General features: G+C 36.6%; 2 protein-coding genes across 2 annotated transcripts in view; one reads left to right on the top strand and one right to left on the bottom strand.

The window, feature by feature from the left end:
- Positions 1-21,283, bottom strand: part of LOC125779317 (uncharacterized) — a 331,415-nt gene that overhangs the window by 191,363 nt on the left and 118,769 nt on the right. The gene's annotated exons all lie outside the window — the stretch shown is intronic.
- LOC125779426 (uncharacterized) lies at positions 14,978-16,559 on the top strand. Its single transcript, XM_049460787.1, has 2 exons — positions 14,978-15,622; positions 15,696-16,559. The coding sequence occupies exon 2, from the start codon at positions 15,732-15,734 to the stop codon at positions 16,551-16,553; it is 822 nt and encodes a 273-aa protein (XP_049316744.1). The 5' UTR covers positions 14,978-15,622; positions 15,696-15,731; the 3' UTR covers positions 16,554-16,559.

The following is a 21,283-nucleotide window of genomic DNA, read 5'->3' as shown; positions in this document are numbered from 1 at the left end:
CCAAGGCCGTTCGGACAAGTTAGAGACCGTTCAAACACAATTTTTACTTTTTGCCTTAAATCATTTGTAATAGGATTCCAGTGTAAATCTTCCCCCTTACACTAACCGTGTAAAACTTACAAATCTCCCGACACTCGCTAGTCGTAGGGAGATGCTTGGTATAATATTTCTTGTAAAACTCATAAATGGGTCAGTCTGTAGCCCATCTCTCTTATCTGATATTAATTTTAACGTTCCCGCTCGCTCTAGCAGGCAGTTTAGACCCTTACTTTTAAAATTTTCTAGAACAAATTTTGAGTTAAACGAACCATTCCGCCGTATATGTCATGATTTCAATTCTCATTCCAGCACATTTGATCTAACAGGCCCATTCTTTACCATTAAAAAAATTATTTTATCCACTTTTAACAAGTAACATTTAAATATTATAAACTTTAATTTAATTCTTAATTTTGGCTGTTGAAATGATTGTTTCTGTAGCTGAGCAGCTTAAGATCGAAACGCTTCTCTCTCTTGCCTTTTATGACTCAGCTAATTCCGCTCGTTCGCGGGTTGCGCCCCTCGCGTCGGTTGGGCGGACTCGTCAACGCTCGGTATAAGGGAACTGTGGAACGGCATTTCAAACTCCTTACGTACAGCTGCAACCGAAACCATTGGTTTTCGGAAAGTGCAAAAGAACAGCTGGTACGACGAGGAGTGCCGTGTCGAAGCGGAGAGAAAACAGGCTGCCTACCTCGCAACGTTACGATCGACCACAACACGTGCGGGATGGGATAGATACCGAGAGTTGAAGAGGGAAGCAAGACGCATTTGCAGACAGAAGAAGAAAGAGGCCGAAATGCGTGAGTACGAACAGCTCGATAAGCTGGCCGACAGGGGTAATGCTCGAAAATTCTACGAAAAGATGCGGCGACTTACAGAAGGTTTCAAGACCGGAGCATACTCTTGTAGAACCCCCCAAGGTGATCTAGCCACCGATGCTCAGAGCATACTTAAATTATGGAGGGAACCCTTCTCCAGCAGAATGGCAGTGTACGCACAACACCAGGAGAAGGCGAACCCGATACCCCAATCGATGACAATGGAGCAGGCGTTCCATTGCCCGATCATGAAGAAGTTCGAATAGCAATTGCCCGACTGAAAAACAACAAAGCGGCAGGGGCCGATGGATTGCCGGCCGAGCTATTCAAATACGGCGGCGAGGAGCTGATAAGGTGCATGCATCAGCTTCTTTGCAAAATATGGTCGGACGAAAGTATGCCCAACGATTGGGATATAAGTGTGCTATGCCCAATCCATAAAAAAGGAGACCCCACAATCTGCGCCAACTACCGTGGGATTAGCCTCCTCAACATCGCATATAAGGTTCTGTCGAGCGTGTTGTGTGAAAGACTAAAGCCCACCGTCAACAAACTGATTGGACCTTATCAGTGTGGCTTCAGACCTGGTAAATCAACAACCGACCAGATATTCACCATGCGCCAAATCTTGGAAAAGACCCGTGAAAGGAGAATCGACACTCACCATCTATTCGTCGATTTCAAAGCTGCTTTCGACAGCACGAAAAGGAGCAGCCTTTATGCCGCGATGTCTGAATTTGGTATCCCCGCAAAATTAATACGGCTGTGTAAAGCTCCGTCAGGATCGGGAAGGACCTCTCCGAGCCGTTCGATACCAAACGAGGTTTCAGACAAGGCGACTCCCTATCGTGCGACTCCTTCAATCTGCTGCTGGAGAAAATTATTCGAGCTGCAGAACTTAATCGAGCAGGTACAATCTTTTATAAGAGTGTACAGCTGCTGGCGTATGCCGATGATATTGATATCATCGGTCTCAACACCCGTGCCGTTAGTTCTGCTTTCTCCAGACTGAACAAGGAAGCAAAAGAAATGGGTCTGGCAGTGAACGAGGGCAAGACGAAATATCTCCTGTCATCAAACAAACAGTCGTCGCACTCGCGACTAGGCTCCCACGTCACTGTTGACAGTCATAACTTTGAAGTTGTAGATAATTTCGTTCACTTAGAAACCAGTATTAACACCACCAACAATGTCAGCCTGGAAATCCAACGCAGGATTACTCTTGCCAACAGGTGCTACTTCGGACTGAGTAGGCAATTGAAAAGTAAAGTCCTCTCTCGACGAACAAAAGCCAAACTCTATAAGTCGCTCATAATTCCCGTCCTGCTATATGGTGCAGAGGCTTGGACGATGACAACAACCGATGAGTCGACGTTGGGAGTTTTCGAGAGAAAAGTTCTGCGAAAGATTTATGGTCCTTTGCGCGTTGGCCACGGCGTACGAGATATACGACGACATTGACATAGTTCAGCGAATTAAAAGACAGCAGCTACGCTGGCTAGGTCACGTTGTCCGGATGGATGAAAACACTCCAGAGGAAGAGGAAGACCTCCACACCGTTGGAAGGACCAAGTGGAGAAGGACCTGGCTTCGCTTGGAATATCCAATTGGCACCACGTAGCGAAGAGAAGAAACGACTGGCGCGCTGTTGTTGACTCGGCTATAATCGCGTAAGCGGTGTCTACGCCAGTAAAGAAGAAGAAGGCTTCTGCAGATGTTTTAAAATGGTTTGGTGACTAACTCCCATCTTCTGGGCGATGTCACGAGATGTCACATGCCGGTCTATTTCGATGTTTTCCATGATTTGATCGGTATTCGTCGTCACAAGTCTTCGCCGGCTGGCTTATCCATGGTGTAATTTTCACCTGCTCTGAATCGTCGAAACCATTCGCCCGCAATTCGAAGTGATAGAGTACCATCCCCCAAAACAACATTAATCTCACGGAACGTTTCTGTAGCGGATTTGCCTTTAACGAAGGAAAATTTTAAAATAGCGCAAATTTCGGCGATAGTGAACTCCATGTTTGCACATCTATAACTGTTGAACGCAATATCTAAACAATTGTGCATATCGTCGTTTTGTAGGTTATGTCAAGACCTTTCAAAGATGTATAGTATTGCCAGATACGAGCTCTGTAGCGCTTTATATTTTGCCGCGAAATTCAAAAGGCAAAAAGGCGAAAGTGAGATATTTGACAACGTAATAAGATAAGGTTATATGATATTCAAACTCAAGGTTATTTTGATGTTTGTGTATGTATTAGTGTTAGTGCATGTCTAAACAAGATATATCGTTTTGATGCTATTTACGTGGTTAATCTTTGTATCAGATATGTACGAGGTGTGTTCAAAAAGTATCGCGAAAGTTTGCTGATAGTTTTCTTCGATTGCAGGGGCGTGGTGCATCATGAGTTCTTGCCACAGGGTAGAACGGTCAATAAGGAATATTACCTGCAAGTTATGCGCAATTTGCACGAAGCAATCCGCCAGAAACGCTCGGATTTGTGGAAGAACAGAAATTGGCTTTGCACCACGATAACGCCCCTGCTCACACATCGTTGCTTGTGCGCGACTTTTTGGCCAAAAACAACACACTAATGATGCCGCGGCCACCGTATTCTTCAGATCTGGCCCCCTGTGACTTTTTCTTGTTCCCTAAACTGAAGAGGCCATGAATAAATAAATAATTTTTGAAAAAACACAAAATTCGTGATACTTTTTGAACACGCATCGTATATATTAGCAGATAAGATGTATGTAAATGTGTGCATGTGACTTGGGGTGAGGATATGTCGTTAACTAGCGCGAATGATTTGCGTCTTTTAATCTGTTTTTAACCTTTTGGGGATTTTCTTTTGACACTAATCCACTAATCCAACCCAGTTTCGCAATCTTTCGAGTACTTGGCAATAGTAAACTTGATTGTGGACGATTTCACGGCTAACAAAAAAGGCAGTAATCATCGTTTTCACCTTCGACTTGCTCATGCGAGCTTTTTTCGGGCGGGGGCCGCGCGGAGAGAACTATTGTGAGCTTTGGCGTTTGGTTTCCAAGACTAAGAGCACTGTCACACTACACTCTTACAATTTTAGCTTACGTTTCCGAAGCTGTTTCGCTCAATCTTGCGCAAAATTTTATCGCGACGCGTTGCTCTTGATTTCGTTTTTCCATTTTCGTGACGAGCACTACAAACACACGTCTACTCAACTTGATGCAGCAGGCGAACTAAACAAGCTAGAGCGATGGTACATACATATAACAATGGAGAGGGGAAAGATGCCGGAAAAATAAAGGGAATTTCAAGGTCACAGGTTTACCACAAGCGCGACAATAAAATCAGTCTCATTACTTAATTGTCAAACCTCGTATGTACGAACATCTTCAATTGATTTTGGCCCTTTTTCATGCAACAAAAGCAATCTTAAAAGGAATATGTAGCTCATTTTCTTTGGAAAACACCATATACATCCGAGCAATAATTTTATCTCCTCCCCATTGTCTTTTACGGCAAGGTTTTTTATCATCAATCGAAACATAATGCAAGGGAATTTCTGTATACGTATATTGATTAGTAGATGAATTATTTTGATTCAACTGAAAGAAAGCTAATAGTCCAGTAAGCTTAGGATTTTCTGCTTGATGTTCTTGGCCTCCGCGACATACAATATTTTGTTTCTGTGGCAAATGAATATCAAGATGACATATTATATGAGACTAAAAATGCATTTCAAATTCAAATTTCCGCCACATAAACACATATCGACTATTCAAAAATATCAAATTTCACCTATTTCATCTTGTATTTGCTCTACATTTTCGTTGGTATTTTCACGTTGAATCAAAATAGTTGTACTATCGAAATCTTTATGTACATAGTTATGTACATATATGTATGTCTATTGTATATTTAACGGAAGTGCACACCTCGACATTATTGTGAGAAATATATTTTTCAAGCAAATATGAATTCTTCGGAATGGCATAACGATTATCTAAAGACTTTCGTCTAACATCAGCGGAAACTTCATTTTCTCGCCGTCTATTCAACGGATAACCATTAACTGGCTCTTTCATTGATTGCACAAAATCTTTTGGAAAATTTTTTGAAAATTTTCCATCTTACATACATAATGAGTTTGGATTCAAAACACCACATGATCACATTCATGTAATTTTTGCAGTAAATTTTTATCCGGTATCTCTGCACAAACAATTTTATCAATATCAGCCGGCCCAACAATTTTGTCATTTTCACATAAAGTTATCAATATTTGATAACTAATAAACCTCTTTTTTGAAATTCGATTATATATATAAGAGTCTCAAATGTGAGGCATCAGTTCTTTTATTTTTGATTTAAATTGATCTCCCTCGTTTAATTCGGATTGCAAGTCATTATAACAAAAAGTGATAGCAAATCTGAAACATACAAATTGTAACATGTTAACTTTATTTTGCACATTTTGCGATATAGTAACGTGCCAACCAAAATCTCCATTTGGGAAAACTAAAGGATATGCCAATGGATCCAAAGCTGATCCTAACGCTGATACTGGAATCTTCCACTATCTTGCAGTCTACATGCTCTTACGAAAAAAACAGAGCCTTTGATCGAAATAAAGAACAGGAGTGTCTTTCCAAACTGAAGAATCAGTTAAGTATATGTATAACCGGTACCGGTATATGGAATAACCGGTCCCAGGATCAGAGTTTATTTTGGATACATATGCCAGTGGGTATGCAGGGAGGCATTCTTTAGGAGGCCTTCTTTCACAAATCATTGACGGGCATGAGAAAGCGGTGGAGTATTATAGTCAAACAATAAGCAAGCCATAAATAAATTATTGTGTAACTCGGACAGAATTATTGCCGTTGGTGAAACATTTCATAAGTACCTTTATGGCTAGCGATTTCAAGTCGGGACAGATCATGCAGCAGTAAAATTATTTCTACAATTCAGGAACCTAGAAGTACAGTTGGCAAAATAGATTGAGAGAATCGAAAGTTATGATTTCTCTATGGAACATCGCGGTCAATTGTCCAACTTATTACGTATTGTGCCGAGAGCAATTAATTTTAAAATGTTTGTTAAAACTGTAAAAATATTTTAAATTAGGAATCAAAAAACGCAACCCCGCATCAGCTGTCGATTAGGGATATTAGAGCAGCTCAGATAAACTTTTTTCATATTACACTACTGAATAAGCGCAACAGAGATGTATGACCACACGTATACGTACGTATAAGGAGATAAGTAAGTATAAGAAGTTAGAATCTTCGCAGCTCTAATGGCCAGTTCCCCAGTTTTTTCAGTAGCTTTGAGGGTTTGTTTTACTAGGTTTTTCATCAAATTGGCTGGCAGGGCATATATATTCATATGAAATTCGTTTGGCAAATATTTTCGAATACAGCCAAAATTAAATACATACTTTTTAATTAATATGCTATTTTAAAGCAATGTTTGAAGTTGATGTAATAAGGCCTACTTTTTTTAATTATTTCCTTTGCTTGATATATACATATGCTTTTTGTATGTGTATATAACACACTATCATAATATACTAATGTCTGGTTTTCATTAGGGCAAAATAACTGATATTAAAAACTGCCTCAACGATCAGCTGTTCATTTGGTGTCAAATGCGTTTTTATTACAATATCAAAACTGCCCAATAGTCGAAATAGCAGTGTAGGTCAAAAATTGTCGTCAATTTTTGATGCCAGATGATTGATAGATGTCAATTGTGAATACAATTCGTTTAAAAAGTGCGTGAAAGTGAATAAAAAATGAAAATTTGCAATAGCAACTACGGTGTTATGCCTAATAACGACGCTAAGAGCGTGAAATAAAAGAAGGGCACAGGAAAGAAAACTAAAGCAGTGGCGGATTAGGCCAGGTTTGATGAACCGTTCCACCTGTGGTTTTTACACCATATTAGAGTCCAAACAGGTTTCTTAGGACCCAAAGTTGTTGAAGAACTTCCTGATAATGAGTCTGGAAGATTTTGACTTTTTAGTGGTGCTCCACTACGCTATATGTTTACAAGAGGAATGCAAGATTCCGTAAAGCGATCTCGGTCGGTGAAAGACTGACGGTAACACTACGATATTAAACCACAGGCGACAACTTCTCGAGCTTGATGAGAATTTTTCTATTAGGAAAAACTACCATATGTCATATAATACGAGTACATAAGGCGTGTGGTGCAATTTTTCAAGCTTTAATGGACGAGTTTTAAAAGTGAGTGTCTGTTCGTGCATCAGTGAAAAAATATAAATTGTATTCTAATAAGGTTCCCAACACTCATGAGGATTGGGTAAATGTATCGGATCGTTTTTACCAGCGATGACATTTTCCTAATTGCTGTGGAGCATTGGATGGAAAACACGTAGCGATTCAGGCACCAGCGAACTGTGGTTCAGAGTATTTCAACTACAAGAAATACAATTACATAGTTCTGATGGCTATATGGTCAATTATAAATTTTTATTTGTAGAAGTTAGAGCTTATGGCCGTGATTCTGATGGAGGTGTTTTCGCAAGGTAAAACTATTACTATTACAAAATAATAAAATTAAATGTTAGCAAATAAAATATATTATTATTTTAACATATTCAGAAAGTTATTGTCCTCGCGATTTGCATATTACATAATTACTTATTTATACGCAAGCCTACATACATATATACGATTACAAAGATACAAATGGCATTATTGATCCAGGTAATTGGCGTATGGAGTTGGCTGAAAATGCTTCCATCAATTCGGCCAAGCAATGTTTTAGGTAGGTCAGCAGACACCGCGATAAATGTTCGTGAAAATTTTATGGAGTATTTCATGACGCTTCATGGCTCAGTATATACAGTAAAAAACCTTTGGTTTGTTTACATACTTATACTCACCTCTATCAAATCTTAGGGTTTTGTGTAACACTTTTTTTGCTACTTTCATGGTAATCAGGGTGTTGTGTTAGCATTTGAGCTACATATTAATTTTAAATTTTGATGATCACCACTTTAAAATATATTAAATAATGCAAGTGTTTACGTTATTTAAGAGATTATATTGAATTACTTTGAATATCTGTTCAATTTTATTGGGATATTACTTGTTGTTTAATGTTAAATCAGTTGTTTTTTTGTGTGCAATTTTAAAACACGCTTCAAGTATTTCTAAATTTTTGCATGCAGTAGGATCCAATCCTGGGTGGTAATTTGTCGTTTGACATATGTATACAAAGTGACAATTCATTAGGAAAATATCAATTGCAAAGTGATTTTAAACCAGTGTTTATTTTATTATATATATTATGTATAAGTGTTTTTGCTGAAAAGCAAGATAAAGGTAAGGTCTATAAATATATCAGATATATGTTGAAGTTTTTAGTAAGTTTGTGTTTACAGAAGAATGCCGAAATCATGTGTATGTAGATGTGCAGGAGCTAAATCCTTTTACAAATTCCCATCGGAACGAGAATTAGCAAGGTATCAATTTAATTTGGAATATGTGTTAGATATTTTAGTAATACTTGGGTGAATTTATATGTATATAACATTCATCAAATATTTAAGGAGCTATACCAGTGTTACGAATGGAAAGTTAGGCGAATTTCGTGATTTTTTTTTTAAATACTCCATCGAATATTTCGAAGTTCTTTGGACAAAATAAGGTACATTTTCGGCTATATTTGAAGTTTTATTGAATGACAATTTTGATTCTTGTTGTCATCTTGTAGGATTTTCAAATTCAAGGATAACTCTTGCCAACAGGTGCTACTTCGAACTAAGTAGGCAATTAAAAAGTAAAGTCCTCTCTCGACGAACAAAAGCCAAACTCTATAAGTCGCTCATAATTCCCGTCCTGCTTTGTGGTGCAAAGGCTTGGACGATGACAACAACTAATGAGTCGACGTTGCGAGTTTTCGAGAAAAACGCATTCTATGGAAGGATGAGCTGTATGGGATATATGGATATACGACGAAATTGACATAGTTCAGCGAATTAAAAGACAGCGGCTACGCTGGCTAGGTCATGTTGTCCGGATGGACGAAAACCTATCCTAATTTTTTTACCTTGAAATAATTTAATTTCCTAGACTTATGTACACATTAGTATAAATAATAACATGAAATATGAAAAACTTGTAACTGTTTTTATATAAATATTTAAAAAAATAAATATTGTTATTAAAATTTTTTGTTTTTATACAAATTTTGATTAATCATACGTAATTTTGTTTTAGAAATGAAAAATCAAAATAACGTAAGACACCTATTATAAATTTTGCATTATTTTATTTTTTTCACTAAAATATATTTATAGTTTCATGTTTATTCAGATTCAGAATTTTGTTTCAATATCTCAAGTGGTTTTCTTTTTAACGGTTTTTTCTTCTCCTGTAAACCTACGAAAAGTGATGTTACGTTATTTTGCATTTCAGGTGACGATATATAACATATAGTTTATTAATTATAATTATTATTTATATACATATTAATTTAATTCAACATGGACAGTGGTAGTAAATATTATATAATTATTGTAAAATTCACATATATAAAAACACACACAAAATTTTTTGGTATCTTACAGATTTTTAAAAATTACTTAGCAGAAAAATATTTAAAAAATTAATATGAAGGTAAAAATTAAAAAAAAAAATTAGCTATGATGTATGATATATAATATTTATTCATAAAATATATAGCTAACCATAAAGGGTTCCGAAATCTTTGGCCAGTTGTGGAAATTCCAAATCATTTCAAAATTTCCAAAATCATTTCAAGCGTCAAGCTGCGTAGCTGATTTGAAGGTCTCCAGCGGTCGTTCCACCACTTTAATACATGTATATCCATCATCGTGTTTTTGGTTTCGACGTCTTCCTAAACTGTCTTGTGATGTGGCGTTGATTGTATTTCGCCAGATAAATCATCTGACTCCAAAAATAGTGGCGTGGGAGTCAGGGTTGATGGGCTGTCCTGTAAAAACAAATGTACATAGGAAAAACAAATGGTACTATATTTTTACAGATTATTATGCATAAATGAATATACTTATATTTATTAAATTTGATTTGGTGTTCGCTTCAGCACGCTAAGTGGGCTCAAAGAGCTTTGATGAGTTATAGAGCGGTCTCATCGTCGGCGCTCTTCCTGCAGCTTGTCCACTTTTTGAAAAAACTTTCTGATAAAGAGCCGCCTGAAAAAAATATTTGTCATCTAATTCCTTGTGTACTATTTCACAATACTTACGCGAAAAGAGCAGCGAAGGCTTTTCCATTAGCTGCCACTTCCGACCGCAGCATCTGTTATTTTTCAGCCACCTCATGCCATCGAGCCTCTCGAAGGATACGATCCATATAGTCAGGGGAAAGGAAATTCCATGTCCCTTATCTTGACTCAACTTCGTGGATGAGCCGCTCCGTTTCTTCCGCTGTCAACCTTTCCATTATTTTGCGCACCCTCTTTCTTGGTGTTTGACATTGGAGACAAAAAATTCAATTCTTCCTTCATATCTGAAACTGAAAAATTTTGAAAAAATAAATTAACTATATTCAGAAAATGTAATAAAATCCTTACGATAAAATTGTTAAAATGTTTTTCCTTTTTATCTTTTTTGTAATTAACAGCTGTTAGCGCGGCAAACAAAAACAAGTTGCTAACATGTGACAAATCAAACTTGAATGTCAAATGATTCCACATAGTGAAGTTGGACTGTTTTCATTTGCCTGTCATTTTATATGCCGGTAAACGTAAATGACACCATATGACAACCCGTTTTCATTAGTTTGCCAACATTTGACATTAAATATGAGCTAGTGAAAACAAAGCATAAAACAGCTTAATATACTATATACAATAGTAATAGGTGTAAATTTAAAACTCATATGCGCATGTATCATGGTCATAAATAGGGTTACCATATCGGTCTCAGTCAAAGTCAGTCCCGTTGCACCTGCGCGAGTTGAACTCGGTCGAGTTTTGGAACGCAACCATGAATGATATGATTCATGTAAATGCATCCAACACATAGCGCTTAAATTCAAAACGCCCAAGTAGACTAAATCGCTGTGATGCTCACTTTTTTCACGGACTCGCTCAAAAAAAAAAAATCGCCGATTCAGGTGCAAACCAGGGAATCAGTGTATTTTTCACGAAAATCAGAGAATCAGTGCCGAAGGTCAAAATCAGGGAAATCCTTGACAAATCAGGGAATGTGGTAACCCTAATCATACATATGTATGAACGCTTTCTCGAATTCAAGTCATATTATCACTTATCAGTAATAGCATGCGCGAGTTCAGTTATTATATTTGGTCAGTCGATAACCGCATCAGGTTTTTGCGCCATAATTAATAGTAACGCCGGAATTAAATAAAATGTTCTTTTTATTTAAATTTTATTAATTCTTTATTGAACCCCTCGTTGTATAGCATTGTAGGCTGGGTTTTAGAATAGCATCCCCCGATTTCGGGGTTAAAATGGGTATGTAAGAATAGTGGAGGCCCTCCGATTTGTGGGGAGGCAAAAAAGTCGCCCATTGCTCTATGGAAATCATATTCTAGGGATCAAAATAAGAAACTTTGCCGAAGGAACCATACCTCTGAAACGAATTCTGATGTCCCCCAATTTGGGTCGAAGTTTTGGGTAGAGGAAAATTCTGAAATAGAATTGAAATTACCATTTCATTCTTATTACCTCTGAAAGTGAGGAGAACTAAAGCAATAACCAATACGGTATTTCAAAAAAAAAATAATAAGTGAAATGACTATTCCAAATCAAAAAGTTTACAATGAATCCACCATCCTCTACACTGCAAGATGAAGCAACTACATCAACAACTATCGAAAACCCAATGAGTCATATACCCAAACATGATGTTACTGTTTTTGGTCTGTCTACTGATTTGACTGATCTTAATTTACCAACCCATCTGGATATCTTGAGATATTATTTTTACTTAAGCGAACGTGCTAAAACAGAACAAAAAAGTTTTCCCATAAATCATTCACTATTCAAGTACAAGATAAGTTGATTGAAATTTGGGAAAAACTTTGTATGGAAATAATGCTGAAAAAAAGTGTATGCAATAAATTGAATAAATTGCTTGACAAGTATCAAGAGCAAATCAAGAGAAGAAACAACACCCAACAATTTACAGAGTATGTAAAATCTCTGGAAACAATTTTTTACATTAGAACATGTAAATGCGATTTGAAGGCAGCTCCATGTGCATGCGGCTGGGTTCCCGAACGCCTCAAAGAGTTCATGCACGATCAACATAATCAGAGAAGACTAACAATGAATGCATTTATGATGGAAACTGAAGAGCAAGGAGCAACGTCATGCCATCAATGCCAACATACCAAGATCCTGATGATTCAACATACGCACCGCCACCGCACAGTGTATCGTTTAATACAAGCTAGGGGGACAAAAATATTTTAGTTTGAAATTGAATTGTTTTGGTCGTGTTGATTAATGATTTTAAGTTTCATTGAAAAATTAATATATTTTTTTTAGATTTACGAATAGAAAATAAAAAATTGTGTACAAAATATATTTAATTATTTTTTTTAAATTTCAGAACATACAATAGCATTTACTTGAATGTATAAAATTCGTACTAATACATAAGTCCATTACATTTCAACTAATGAAAAACGCGATGATTAGTAACGGATTTTTTACCAACAGACCGAATAATAACAATATCGTAAAAATAACAATAACACACAACAACAAAATGTTTAATACTACTATATCATTACTCATTGAATGACTCATCATCACTGTTAGATTCATCTGAATCAGATACTAAATAATCTTTATCGTCATGGTCACATGTTACCTGACGTGGTACTTTTGATGGTATTGAAGGCGGGACAATTAAATTTAGAACTTCCTCCGGCAATTTATCTGTTTTCTTTCTAGGAACTTCTCTGAGTGAGTTGATTACCGGATCGGATGTTATTAAAAGCATATGTAGTAAATCTATATTCGTGGCTATACGTGACTGCTTTCTGGTGTGATGTTCGCGAAATCTACGGTAGTCCTTATTACGGGCCTCTTGAGATTTCTCCGAAAGTTGCCCGATTGGAAGAACATAAGTTCTGATTACTTCCGTACTATGTACCAGGATTTTGTGCACGGTGACTGGCATATAGTACCACGAATATAAATTAAGATAAAGGGTTCTTGTTTTGGAACAAAGATTTTCGAATTTATTGCAATCAATGTCGTAGCCGGAGGATAGCGTTCTCAATAAAATGCTAAAATTTTTAATTAGCTTAATATCCAATCCGGTAATCTGCCCACTCAGTTCCGGATTCATAAAGAACCTGCGGGCCGTATTTCCATCATTAGAGTTCCCACAACCAGGTTTCGGTGTGTCTACTATAAGTCCCATCTGGTTTTTAAACTTTTGTCTTACTTCTTCCGAACGCTGTTTTACACTAGCCTTTTCTATATCGCTTTTAGCTTGCCACTTTTTTATGTCCAAACGATAACAAATGTGTAACATATATTCAAAGGAATGAATTCAGGCGTGCAAAGTAGACAAACTGAAACTATAATGTTCTTTTTCAACTATTACGTCTTTTAAGTCGCCATTCATCAGTTTGGGAGTAGCACCACAGATATAACATTTTTGTGAAGAAAGTGTACCAGTCAAAGCATTACATACTTTTCCGTCTGCCATTGTAAGTAAAAGATTATGTTTTACCGAAATTTGAGAACCGCGATTATCACAAAGTGTTGGAAGAAGTTGAGATACTTTTTCCAAAACCTTGTTAGTTTCTGATGTAGTAAAATTAGTTGTTTCCTTTGAAAAAAATATACATATTGGGTGACAATAGAGTGTGGACGAAGGCCGCGGATTTTGCCATAAAATGTTTTGGCTGGCATCGTCACTCAATCTTAAATGACCATTTTCGCGTCTGTTTATAGGAGTAACTTATGCACTTAGAATCCACATAATAAGCTAATGCCTCATCACTTGTCAATTGCCTGCCTTCGCATGTAGTATCACCAGACTTCTTTTTTTTTTTGTAGAATTCAAACTTTCTTTAATCGAAGTAGCTATGTTTCTATTACCCTCCAAGCGATTTGCTACTTCAGCGGCTACGGTCAACTCGATGGCACTTCGCGATTCTAGTAAGTCTTCGACCCTTCGTTTTTTCGTTTTAAAAGACGACTCTTCAAAATTTTTTTTTGTCTACCTTGAGGTCGATTGCTTCCAGTTGATGAGGTAGGACAGGGATGTTCCACTTGTAAGTGAAATTGTAAATCTGCTCCTTCTAACCAACTGCGATTTTTCTTTAAAAAACGTTCAATCATCATATTTACTTCAGTCCATTTTTTCGAAAATTTTGACGAAATACTCGAAATTTTTGACTTTTTTTTGAATTTGTAGCACTAAATTTTGTCAAAACATAATTAACTAACTGGGAATTTTGTTCTATTCTACATTTTCGCCATTCTTCAAATAACTCCATTTTTGAAATAGAGCAAACTCGATCTGGAAAAAAAATAATTAAAAATTATGGGGGAAAAATGGGGTACTCGACCAAAGGTCATTGTATAGCTTAAGGTTGCCGTTATACAATATTCAAACATTAGCTTGGATATATGTGGATAAAAAAAGTTGCATACTTTTAAAACTTGAAAATAAAAATAACACAAACATTTTTATATGAGTTTTCAAAACCCCGTACAACGTACTAGCTAAACGCAAACCAAGTATTAAATTGCATTAAATATACATACACACCTTCTAAATTATATTCCATTTCATTAACAGTCGTGTTTTCCTCTCCAAACCTTGCTAAATAACTATTTATATTGTATTTTTTATTTAAATTGAAAACATAAAAATGATAACACCGTATCACTTCGATTAAACTTGTTGTAGTTAACCGTATTAGAATATTTTGCGCAATTCTTACTTAAAATTGTGGCATATCAAGGGTTGTTATAATCAGAGTAGTGTCAATTATTTGATTTTTTACATTGACTTTTGTCCGCCTACTATGATCCAGACGAATCACTGTGCACCGGTTCAAGAAGATATGGATAGAAGCACAAGTTCACAATACACAGAGAGATACGATTGTTTTAACTTTGCCTTGGTATGTGACAGATTTGGTGTGCCTGACAGAGTAGCATCAGCATTGGGAACCGCTCTTTTGCAAGATTTTAAAATTAAATATAAGCATGGGAAACCTCTCATCATGGATAAATCGAAAGTTCGCAGAGAAAAAGAAAAATGCCGACAAGAAGTGCTTCGCAAACGGTTAGATGATACCAATTTGTTAGCGTTTTCATTCGATGGCATATAAGATGATACTTTAACGATAGATAAAATTGATGAGAAGTATCATACTACGATGGTAAAAGAACCTCATCTTGTTATTTTGAGAGAACCCAATTCTGAATTGATTGGTTACGTAAGACTGGAACATGAAACCGCTGAATACAAAAGAACCAAATTAAATGGTTTTTTCAACGATAAAAATATATCACTGGATACATTAATTGGAATATGCACTGACGGTGAGCCAACAAACACTGGCCCACACGGTGGAATTATACGACGATTCGAATTGCTGTTAAAAAACCATTGCATTGGTTTGTTTGCCTTCTACACTTCAACGAACTTCCGTTTCGGCATTTGTTTGAAGCTTTGGATAAATCAACCAGCACTGGACCAAGATCGGCGACCGGAAAACTGAGCCGTCAAATCGAAACTTGTGAAACTCTTCCGGTAAGTTATTGCCATCACTCATTTATTATAATTGTCAACCATTTTTAATTATTTTATTATTATATATTTTTAGGTGGTGGACGGCTTCCAGAAAATTGAGTTGCAAAATATGCCCCCTGCTCCAGAAAAAAAAGAATTTTCCACCGATTCGAAGTACTTATACGACATGGCCCATGCAATTTCTAGCGGCGTGGTTCCGGTGGATCTGGCTAACATCAAACCAGGGAAAATTGTACATTCTCGGTGGCTCACCAAGGCCGCTGGATTATTGCGATTATATGTGACAACGGAAAATCCAGATGCAAATTTAAGAATTCTGGTTGAATTTATAATTAGATGTTATGTGCCAATGTACTTCAATATCAAGTATTACAGCTCTGTCATGTACGGCAGTGCATTATTTTTCATGTTCATTGGTTGGTCACGATTTCTAGAACCACGTTTACGCAAAATTGTCAATCAAGTAATCAAAGATAATTCATATTATGCGCATTCGGAAAACATCTTGTTATCAATGTTGTTTGATGATAAGAAAGAAAAGCGCGACTGTGCCATCAAGAAAATTCTACGCTATCGAACCGATGTTGACGAGCCAATGGAACTTAGAGTTTATAAAAAACCAGATATAAACTTTAATTGCACAAGTTATACGGAAATGATCAATTTGAATGATATAAATATCGTATTTGAACCACCATTCACGCGAAGCATTCCGTACGATACATTGAAAGAATATTTAAATCAAGATGATCCAACGTTTAATGATCCAAAAATTCCATCACACATACAAGGAACGGAACGACATGTTCAATTGCTAGCTAGCGTTTCCAAACGGGTTATACCGGAAAATGTAGAGGCTGTTATGGCGACGACATTAGAGAGCCGTGCGAAATTGCCCAGACTTGAAAGTAAAAAAGACTTCAAACAATAATTTTTTTTAGTTATAACTCACTTAAATTAATTTTTTCATTTACATATGTTCTGACTAAATAAATTTCTTAAGAGAAAAAATAGATATTATTATAAATAAATAAATAAAAATAAAGAAAAAACATAGCCATTTTCGCTTTGAAATGATTGTATGGGGAACCCCCCAGGGGAGTTCCAGGAGGTGTGCCACTGGCATGGGTGGATCGGCCGTCCAAAGTTAGTGGGGGTCGGTCATACATTTGGACTCGATTGGAGCACTCTAAATGGGTCAAAGTGGGATGTTTCAAAATTTGCCCCTACCCAAAAGTTCGACCCAAATTGGGGGACATCAAAATTCGTTTTAGAGGTATGGTTCCTTCGACAAAGTTTCTTATTTTGATCCCTAAAATACGATTTTAACAGAGCAATGAGCGGTTTTTAAATCGACCCGCCCTAATATATATATATAGCAGCAGCTGACTTATGGTTTTTGAGATATTTGCATTTAAAGTTCAAAAATTCAACGATTTAAAACGCGTGTTTCTCCGATTTATATAGGGTGAGCCATCTAACGTTTTAAATTTGAATTATCTATATTTCGTCAAATATCATTCGGAAAGTGACAGATATTCAGTAAAAAGTCTAAAATTTACGAAATGGGACGCTATTCACTATTCTACAGTTTGCAGATTGGGCAGAAGATCGTTTGACCGAGGATGGTCAATTTTACCGAAAAATCATCTTTTCGGACGAGGCTCGTTTCCACCTTCATGGTTACGTTATTACGATTTTCTGCTTGGGTTGCACTCCTGCTCTCTGAGAGCACTCGTCAACAACTCGGTATAAGGGAACTGTGGAACGGCATTTCAAACTACTTACGTACAGCTGCAACCGAAACCATTGGTTTTCGGAAAGTGCAAAAGAACAGCTGGTACGACGAGGAGTGCCGTGTCGCAGCGGAGAGAAAACAGGCTGCCTACCTCGCAACGTTACGATCGACCACAACACGTTCAGGATGGGATAGATACCGAGAGTTGAGAGGGAAGCGAGACGCATTTGCAGACAGAAAAAGAAAGAGGCCGAAATGCGTGAGTACGAAGAGCTTGATAGCAAGCGCAATTGAAAATTTAACGCAAAAAATTATTGTCCAATAATTAAATTTGCGAAAACACGAGATAATATGCGAAAAAACTGACCGAATTAAATTTTAAAATTATGCGATTTACAAAAAGGTCGCACCTTAATGTAGGCAAATCCGCAATCCCAAAATCCCTTCACATTCACTTCAATATGTAATATGTGTATATATGTATAACCATATACATATAATATACGAAATGTGCTTAAAGACTTCGGATGTGATGTGTTGCCACCGTATTATAGAGTTCGGGAGGAAAAAAGGCATTGTTACCCTGAAAATATTACTATTACACCAATATCTACACAAGTTGATTTGCAAAGTTTACTTGATCACACAGCTAAAATAATTATTTTGGCCGCCGAGAACTTCACAAATCTAGCTCATGTTCCAGAAATAATGACTCTAACATTGAAATGGGGTTGTGACGGTTCGTCAAATCAAAGTCAATACCACCAGTTCATACCTAAAAAATTTGATGGTATATCTGATACAAATTTATTTATGGTATCTATGGTGCCTTTAGTGCTTAAAACTATAGACCAAAGACACGTTATGGAAGAACTCTAGGCCTTCTTCCACAAAGTTTTGTCGGCCGATTCAATTTGAATATGCCAAGGAAACCGCAAACCATACTAAAGAAATTGTCGAAAGGATACAGGAAACCATAATCAACATATTGCCAACATTTGTGACTATAAAGGACAAGGTTATTGAAATACGTCACAATCTTTTATTTACCATGATGGACACAAAAATAGCTCAAGCAACAACTGGTTGTAAAGCATCATCTGTCTGTTACATATGTAATGCAAGCCCTAAAGAAATGAACAACCTAGAATCCGTTGTCAAAAAATCATGCAATCAGGAAGCAGTTAAGTTGGGAATTTCTCCCTTACTTGCTAGAATTAAAACAATGGAATTTATTTTACATATTGGGTATAATTTAACTTTTAAAAGGTGGTCTACTAATGCGGAAACCAAGCCACTTAAAGAAGAAAACAAGAAACTTTAGAATTGGATGATGATGTTAAAAAATTACTTGTTGAATAAATAATTAATAATATATGATCATTTTTGAATATTTATTGGTTATGTTATATGGGAGGTGGGCGTAGTTGTGGATGGACTTGTTTCATTTTTAGAGAAATAATAATTTTTATTGATTCAAATCCGTTTGACAATTTTTAACAGTATAGCTGTGATAACAGCGAAAATGTTGCAACTTTTGAGATTATATTATATGAGAGATGGGCGTAATTGTGGGCGGATTTGCTTTATTTTTTCTGGACAAGCTTATATTTACAAAATATTACACTGTAGAAAATTTTGTTACTGTAGGATGATTTTTGATTTTTGTGTTATATGGGAGGTGGGCGTGGTTGTGGGCGGATTTTAACAAAAATTTTTTTTTCATCTAATTTGGCAATATGAGAGATGTGTGCCAAATTTCAAAGCCCTACCTTGATTCCTTCTATTTTTTGCCGCGGCTTGTATGAAGCGGCCCCACTGTGCGGCGCTACGTGCCATTTATATGGTCCACCCTTTAATTAATTTTTCACTTATATTTTTAACTTTTATAGCCACTAACACTTCACTAATTCATTTCTATGCTCGTCCCGAGGTTCCAAGCTACCTCATCACCAATTTTCATCCAAATCGGTTCAGCCGTTCTGTGTTATAAATATAGACATGAATTGTAAAATCGAGGGTGATTTTGCAAAAAAGGCCGCCGTTAGGACCTTCTCCAGGTTCGGGCGTAATGCGCGGACATTCAAAAAGGCGTTTCATTTTTATATATAAGATGTATAATAAAATGTAAGAGTTTCCTATTAGTTTGGAGAGTTTCTTTCTCAAATTTCAAATTCGGTCTTCACATGAATTATTTTTGCAAGATTTATAATATATCATTGCACATGTGCACCATGCATTTAAGCCTATACTTTTACTTAAAGGGCGCTTACTGATAATGATAGCGAACGAATAAGAGAAAACTGAGATGAAAGTAAAAGTGAGTATTTCGATGTTGATGATACATTGACACGAATATAACCACGAAGAAGCAAGCCTATAAATATGCAGGAGTGTCACTTTCCTTGAAAGAAAAATATGAAAGAACTATTTACAGACTACAGGGTTTGTCCGGAAAGTTATAGGACTTACTTTCTTCCGCCGCGCTGTACTTGTGAGCGTCCGCGCACCGTCTGGATTCGGGTAGAGGGCGTTCATAGCTAACAAAGGAACGGCTGATTAGTTAAATCCGACCACCTGGAGAGTCAGGACAAACATTTTCTTGCGACGTGTTTCTGTGAGTGGTGCAAGCCGAAAATGCAGCGTTCGTTAAGGCAGAGGTACGTGATTAATTTCTGTGTGAAACTCGATAAATATGAGACAGAGACGTTTGATATTATCAAGCAAGCTGTTGCTTTAGCAAGAAAGTGGTGTGTTTCGGTGGCACCTGGCCTTTTGGAGAGCTTTTTTTTGTTTCTTTGCCTGAAAAGACCGATAAGCAAGCATTTTGAAACGACAGAGAGGATCCAAGCATCATATACCTCGACTCTCAAGGCTATTCCGGAGAATGCCTTCGGTGATGCCTTCAATACTTGAAAATCGCGCTGGCAGCGTTGCATCCACGTAGAAGAAGCCTATTTCGAAAGTTTTTAAAGAATAAATTTTTTTAAATCGATTCAGTCCTATTACTTTCGTGACAAATCCTGTAAAACAGTATGACGGCCTTAATACTGATTTTAAACTTCGAAATACGGCCAAATCAAAATATCCTCTAAGGTAAATAAGGAAGTGGTATATGCGACTATCATTTGGTTGACACGGCTGTGGTAAATGCTTGGCTACTAAATAAGTAAATACAGTCACAGACAGTCACAGACAGTTTGGCAGATTTTCGTCTGAAAGTAGTTGAAATACTATGTAAAATGGAGAAAGCTGCAAAACAACCTGGAAGGCCTACAGAATTATCAAAAGATGTTGCACTAAGGTAAATAAATTTTTTATTTGCCACATCTATCTAAATATAATACTTATACTTTATTTCTAGAGAAAGCACCAGAAAAGTGGTCCCACCACTGAAAATGAATTGCGGTTGGACCATATGGATCACTGGTCAAAATGCGTGGACACTCGAGTCATTTGCAAATTACCAGGTTGTGACGGATATAAGTACGTACACATGTGCGAAAAATGTGAAATTAAGTTTTATGTTTCAGCAAAATTGTTTCAAAAAAATGCTTATCGAATGAATTTAAATTTATTGTAAAAGTGATGAATTTACTTTTGTCCACTTTTATTCAATAAAATAAAGAGCATGACCGTTCAGTAAGTTACTTGTAACGGGTGATTTTTTTGAGGTTAGGATTTTCATGCATTAGTATTTGACAGATCACGTGGGATTTCAGACATGGTGTCAAAGAGAAAGATGCTCAGTATGCTTTGACATTTCATCATGAATAGACTTACTAACGAGCAACGCTTGCAAATCATTGAATTTTATTACCAAAATCAGTGTTCGGTTCGAAATGTGTTTATCGACAAATTTTGTTCAGCGATGAGGCTCATTTCTGGTTGAATGGCTACGTAAATAAGCAAAATTGCCGCAT

The sequence above is a fragment of the Bactrocera dorsalis genome, chromosome 6 (genome assembly GCF_023373825.1).
Source record: "Bactrocera dorsalis isolate Fly_Bdor chromosome 6, ASM2337382v1, whole genome shotgun sequence".
Taxonomy (NCBI): domain Eukaryota; kingdom Metazoa; phylum Arthropoda; class Insecta; order Diptera; family Tephritidae; genus Bactrocera; species Bactrocera dorsalis.
The sequence above is the reverse complement of the archived record's forward strand: the minus strand, read 5'-3'. Positions and strand labels throughout refer to the sequence as shown.